Raw genomic sequence first — 7074 nt, 5'->3', positions numbered from 1 at the left:
GAGGAAGTGGGTGAAAGGTGGAGAAAGAGGGGTTGAATTTAAGACAACCCTCCAATAATTAGATTCTACACATGGAAAATTATAACAAATTTATTCACTTTTCATTGATAGAATCTAATTATTGGGGAGTCATCTTAAATTCAGAGTCATCTTGGATTGAGGTAAATATAGTATTTATTTCTCAGAGATAAGCAAGAACTTAAGTATGAAACAATACTTGTACTGCCTAATATAGAGGTTAGAAAGTATGGCATGCCCAGCCAATAATGTTTTCCAGACCTCCTGCTTACTTGCATGCTCATGCTAGCACTAATCTATAAACATCATTCTCCAGACTTCAGGTCATCTGCTGAATCTTTCCTCATGTTATCTTTCTTAAAACCAAGGTGCACAGATTTACTCACGGAAAGAGACTCAAAACTTGACCCAGAGAGATGCACCTTGGTCTGCTACATTCCTTGAAACTGCAGTGCTTACTCAGATGCAAAAGGAAGTATCTACCATTTACAGCAAAATGAGCATTAAAGCACACCACAGAATTAGTCTTTTACTATTATCAAATGTTCTCTCCCTAGGAAAAGACAGCCAGCTGAAACAACTGTTTTTCTCATAATAATAATAAAGCACAGCCAACTATTTAATCATCTCATCTCTACTGCTCCCTCGAATCCTTCATTCTCTAAAAACTGGAGATCAGTTACAGCCATAAAAAAGATGTTTATATCATGACTTCATTCCAGCAGTACCCATAGCTTTATTGCATTTTTGATACATTTATAATTACTCATTTTTTCACTAGTGCACTGAACAGTATTTTACTCTGCAATCAAATTGACATTTCTTATAATTCACCCTGATAACCAAAAAAATCTAGAACAGACCCAAAATAAATTTGCTTCTTTAAATTGTAAAAAGCAAAGCTATTTATTATTGGTATATACATACACAAAACACAAACAATATATTCTGATGAGACCAAGGCCATTGATAAAAATATATGGTTACTTCAGACTAAACATCCAATACCTGTGAAGTGTTTTATAAACACAGAAGGGAAACACTTGAAGATCTGAAGAGTCAAATGAGAAACATATCATCATAAAATCAGAGAAGTAGGGGACTCCAGAGATCATCTAGTCCAATCCTTTGCCTGAGATATGATCATCCTTATCCAAATCATCCTATACAAATCCAGTCTAACCTATTAGCAAAACTATACAGTCACCCCTGACAACACTACAAAATCACCTGACTTAACACCCTAACCTGCCACAGGTAAAGTAGAGGGACCCTGGCAGTGAACCCACTGCTGCTGCAAGGTAATTAAAACATGCTAGAGAGATCCAAGGAAGAGGGCCATACCCTCCCCCCCGCCCGGGCTACAGAATGTGGCAATAACACCCCCAGTCCATACCAATTTGATCATGGGTCTGTACCATTCTTCCTGATTCCAAATATGGCAAAACAGTCTAAGCCGAGGGGCAGGATTCTCTAGCCAGGAAACTCCAGGTTTGAGTCCCAGCAAAAGCACTGCACACCCCAGTCACAATCCCCAGCGCTGGCTGCAGCCAACCCCCAGTGGTTCCAAGGAAGGCTTTAAAACAACCCTGACATGTAGCAGCAGGAGGGGAAAAACTCCTTCCCAGCCCCATGTGGCAACCAGTAAAGGCTAGAAGCATGGAAAACCCATAGTAGAGTTTAGGCATAAATACTCTTAAATCATCCCGGACCAATGTCTGCCCAACATCTGCAGAACACCTTCAGTGCCAGAGTTTCCACAGCTTCTCCTGGCAGTACATGCCACTGCCTCGCTTTTCCAACAGTGAAGAGGTTTTTCGGGATATTCAATCTAAACCTACTTTGCTGCAACTTCAAGCTGTTGGTCCATGTCCTAGTCTTTGCAGCAAGAGAGAAAAAGTGTTTTCCCTCTTTTTATGGCATCCATTCTGGTATTTGAGGACTGCTAGCATGTTCCCCCTGAAGCACCTTTTCTGCGAGCTGAACATGTCTATTTCCTTCAGTCTCTTTTTGTCTGACTTGCCTCCCAAGCCTTTGGACCCTTTAACTGCTCCAGTCCCTTCTTAAAATGTGAAGCTCAAAAGTGCATACAGTACTCCAGATCAGGGGTGCTCAGTGCAGCCATTGGCCCACAGGGCTCCCCATGGAGCAGGAAATTTGGTGGTGGGGGAAGGACCATTAATATAGTCACCCTCCTTCTGCCAAATTCCCAAACCCAGAATCAGCACTGGGTTGGGGCCAAGCCATGCTCCTTCCCCCCACCCCCTCCACGGGGCCAAGCCACACATCCTTCCTGCAGGACTGGACTGGGGCTGGTCCATGGTCTTTCTTTTCTGTAAGGCCAAGCCATGCCCCATTCCCACCCCCCGCCCATGGGGCTGGGTTGCAGCTGGGCAGCTCCCTTACCCCCTCCACCTGGCCAGATGGTGCCCACTGCACTGGCCCCAGTGCTGGATTAGGACCACTGATGGGATCCAGCCCACGGACAGATGGGGCACTGCCCATGCAGTCCTCCAGGGAAAAAAGCTGAACCCCACTACACTAAATGAAGCCTAACCAATGCCAAGTAGAGAGACACTATCACTTCCCATTTCTTGCACCTAATGCTTCTATTGATGCATCCCAAACTGTATTTGCCTTTTGTGCAGCTGCATTATACCCTAAAATGCTTGAGAACCATTGCCTTAGAAGTTTTGCAAGTCATGGAGAAAGGAGACAGGATCAACATCTAGAAAAGGAGTATTGATTCCACATGTATGCTACCACCACAATTCAATCCCTGATTACCTAAGATAAGCAAGGAGGGTAGCCTCAGAACAGGAGATATCCCACTGCTGGATGGTAAAAACAAAAAGGATTTCAAATATTGCTATGTTCCTCCCCCATGAGAAGTCTTAAGCTGGTTCTCTTAACTTTTAAAAATCACTTCCTAGATACATAGGTATACTATACTGAGCAGCACAAGCCAGCAGTTAGGCATGCTACTGCTTTCTGCGCTATCCATAAGCAATGGAGAAGAAATATTGGAAAGTAATTCTAAATCACTGTAATTATACAGACTATAAACTACTAAGGCTTACATGCCAAGAAGAAAAACAGTGCCAGGGAACTTCACCTGGCAAAAGTAGTGATACTTTTAACTGTTTTCTTGCAGTAAGATTATCAAGAAACAGAAGATCCTCACATCAACAGAAAAGCTGGCAGGATTTTTGTCTGCCATGGATTACGTGTAAGACAGATCTGAGGTCTGATGTTTTGTGAGCATATCTCCAGACTGGAGATCGATGGGATTCCAGACCAGATGCAGAAAATTATATCAAACTACGTTCGCTACTTTAACTTTGCTAAGCTCTGTATATAAGAAAAGTTACTTGTACATCAGACAGAAGTTGGATAGAGCAGATTCCTACCATCACCAGCAACTTGCTTACTTCAGCAAGGCAAAACTGAAACTAATGGAAAATGGTTCCTAACACAGAGCACTGTTCCTCAGTTGTAGAAGTAGCTATTCTACCAATCGCATCAAAGGCTGCTGAAAAATCCAATATCACCAACAATATCTAGCACAAATTTATTCCCGACTCTAGCCTAGACCAAGAAGTTACAGAGGCTGAGATGCATGTGGAAAAAAAGCAAATGGGATAGGTGAGGGCAACTGTGAGTACCAAAGGATGCCTTATCAGACCACTATCTTTAAACATACAGAATGGACCCAACTAGAGGCATGGGGAAAGGAAATAGTATTCTTAATCAAAACCAAATTAAGCCCTGTCAGGGGAGTGCAGAAGGAATCCAAGGTTCCTAATAGATTCATAGTCGAAAGGGATCTTAAGAAAAACCTGGAACTGCTCAATTTTCCATGAAAGCCGTTAACAAAAAAATGCCTACAAACTAAAATAGTTCATCTTGGCTTATAATTAATTCCTTGAGATTATTAGTCAAGGATAGTAAAGGAATTAACAGTACATTGTGCATAACTATTTATACACTTTAGTAAAGCTAAATATTTAAGGCAGGTGATATCAAGCAAGTAACATTTTAAAATACTTACCAAAAGTATCAAGTATATCTGTAATTAATACGAATTTACTTGGATAAAACTGGATTACTGCTGTGTCCGAAAGAAGTTTGGAACACTAGAAAAAAAAAAAAGAGGGTACAGATTGGTTTGTATATTTTTAAAGCATTTCTGTAAAACGCTTTAAATGTAAGTAAGACAAAAAGGAACCAAGGATTCTGGTCTCAGCTGGCAGCACATTTATGTCCCATGTCTGTCTGCACTACAAACACAGAACCACAGAAAATAAGGGTTGGAAGGGATGTCAGGAGGTCATCTAGTCCAATCCCCTGCTCAAAGCAGGACCGTTCCCAACAACATCATTCCCAGCTATTGGGGGGCCCAAAACTGGACACAGTACTCCAGATGTGGCCTCACCAGTACAGAATACAGCAGAATAATTACTTCCCTTGATCTACTGGCAATACTCCTACTAATACAGGTCAGTATGCTGTTAGCCTTCTTGGCAACAAGGGCACACTTCTGACTCATCCAGCTTATTGTCCACTGTAACCCCCAGGTCCTTTTCTGCAGAGGATTCTTTCGTTCTAACATGCCGTTCTCCATTGCCAGAAGAGTTAACCAGAACAGTCTTCCTTTATACCGTGTAATCCTTGGTACATCATTTCATAAGCTATGCATTCTTCTGGCAAAGAACACACAGGAAGTGTCACTTATTTTTAAAAAGTGTATTTATGTTATTTTTATGATGCTCATCACTATCAATTTCTGAGCCTCTATATTGCACATATCCATACCACAGCTACACTAAAAAAAATAGCTAATGTGTATTTTAAGTACGATCTAGCATGTACACAGATGCAGCTGTGCACTAGGCCTTTGCGAAGCAGCTAATATTCACTTTGGATTCGGCTAATTCAGGGGACAGTGTTTTTGATTTGGTGATCTGAATCTCTGCCCCAAATCAATTTGGCCAAATCTGATTTGGAGATTCAGCTGCTGGGGTCGGGGTCTGAAGGAGCAGGCAGGGGATAGGGCCTGGCAGGGGTCCCCCACAGTCCCCTCCCCCAGCTCTTCCTCCCCCCCCTACTTACCAGCTCCAAGTCTGGCTCCAGCTTCCTGCTGTAGCCAGCAGGGACTGCCCAAATCACTGACACTCTCCAAATCTTTTCCAAAGATTCAGAGAGTTTTGAATCGATTCAGAGTTTTTAATTGGTCCCTGATCCGATTCAAATTCGGAGTTTCAGCCACCAAATCAGGCCAAATCTCCTCCGAATCGAATCACCACCTGAAGCTTCGTACAGCCCTACTGTGCACCAAACATAAACATAAGTTAAGACCTTTAAAAGATGTGTCACATGGAGACAATAATACTAACAGAACTCCTGGTGCTGTTAGCATATCTAGTAGTATCCCCTCAAAGAAGCTATTTACTGACCAGCAGCTTCATCAAGTAGACAAGATCTATGACAAACTGGTGCATGAAGCTAGGGAGTGAGTTGCAGAGAAGCAGCAGCTTCATCTGTGCTCTCCCCATAACAGCCTCTTATAATCTGGCCCCAAGTCCATAACGCCTGAAATCAGATGCCTGTGGGTTTTGATGAAATAGGTTTCTTGCCTGTTGCTGTATGTTTCATTTCTGAGAAATAAATGTATCCCCTTCAGGATGAACACATCATGATCTTGACCTCTAGCTACGGAAACAGCTTACCTCCATGATAAGAAGGCCTTGGGTGCTAAAAAGCATTTTAAATGAAAGGGAATATGTATTAATGAGACTTCAGTGAGGCTGTCCCATGCACACAGTTTTCTAAATCAGTGTTTCCCAACCTTTTCCAACCCAAGGCACATATACATTAATACAAATTTTCCATGGCACACCTGTTAAGGCATTCCCCATCCTCATACCCATTGCAACACATTGCCATGGCAAAATCCCGCAACACGTCTGTTCATTTCTGACAGCACGCTGGTTGGGAAACACTGTTCTAAATACTGAATTACTGCTTCTCACTCCCATAATCACCAGAACTAGTTATAATATTTCAGTAGCCTAAACACATGCCACTAATATTCAGTCTTAGAGAATAGTATCCATAACAAGAAGCATGTGAAGGAGGAAGCTGCAAGTGAGAAGTATATACATGGACAGCATTCACAGACCAATGAGAAAGTGTTCAATTTTTTAAGTAAAAATGTGCAATACAGATATTCAAACTGCTCAGATTTTCACAAAGCATGGTCTTACAGGGCACCTTGTCTTAGGATCATCCTTTCTACTTACTTTGGAAAGCTTTGTGATAGCTTTTTTTTTTTTCTAACGCTTGACACGCTATGTTCAGGCTGGTCACCATGTAAGATAGTTAGGCACACTGCACAGGTATACAGCTGTGTATAAAAAGCAGGATGCTTTATTAAGTCATGTGTCCAACTTCAGTCACAGTTATGTTTTACGTTTTCCCTTCCAACAAGAGCTCTGAGGTACCATGTTTTCGTTAATTAAATTAATCTCAGGTCACAATGCTGTTCATGGTAGTCTGTTTTTAAACAATATTGCTAATTCCATACTGCTACAGCCAAATATCAATCATCTGAAGTCATGGATCATTTGCTGAACTCCAACCATGATGGATTTATTGTTTTATTTCCTCTGTTATTGTAACCAATGATATTTACAAATGTAAACCATTTTCAAAGGTAGATCCAGCACTTAAAAATAAACCTGACCTTAGGTAGCTTTTCCCCAAGACTAGCAGCATTACAGCCTTATCACTTCTAAGGATGGCCTCTGGTATATTCCATCTTTGACCTCATCTAAAGGCCAACTCATAAGTAGTAATTCTTTACATATATCACCTCCCACAAAAGAGCCATTTCCAAATTAGCACAGATGAACATTGTGCATCATTAGTACAGAACCCCTGAACCATTTTATGTGCTTCATTAAATTAAATCAGGTTATTCAATTACTTCACCAGGCTGAAATAGAAAGTGGCAATTCACATTGGCCAGTATTTCATTTGTTTTTTTACTTTTTG

The 7074-nt window shown here is 41.4% G+C and overlaps 1 protein-coding gene across 1 annotated transcript in view; it reads right to left on the bottom strand.

Moving 5' to 3' along the window:
* The window catches only part of LOC109294465 (UPF0505 protein C16orf62-like), a 45799-nt gene that overhangs the window by 14844 nt on the left and 23881 nt on the right, over window positions 1–7074 (bottom strand). The window contains exon 8 of the mRNA XM_019512845.1: window positions 4070–4154. Within this exon, the coding sequence (XP_019368390.1) occupies window positions 4070–4154 (85 nt within the window). The remainder of the gene's footprint in view (window positions 1–4069; window positions 4155–7074) is intronic.

This window comes from Gavialis gangeticus, unplaced genomic scaffold (genome assembly GCF_001723915.1).
Source record: "Gavialis gangeticus isolate Ggan-Ray unplaced genomic scaffold, GavGan_comp1, whole genome shotgun sequence".
NCBI lineage: Eukaryota > Metazoa > Chordata > Crocodylia > Gavialidae > Gavialis > Gavialis gangeticus.
This window is presented reverse-complemented; position numbering and strand designations above follow the sequence as displayed.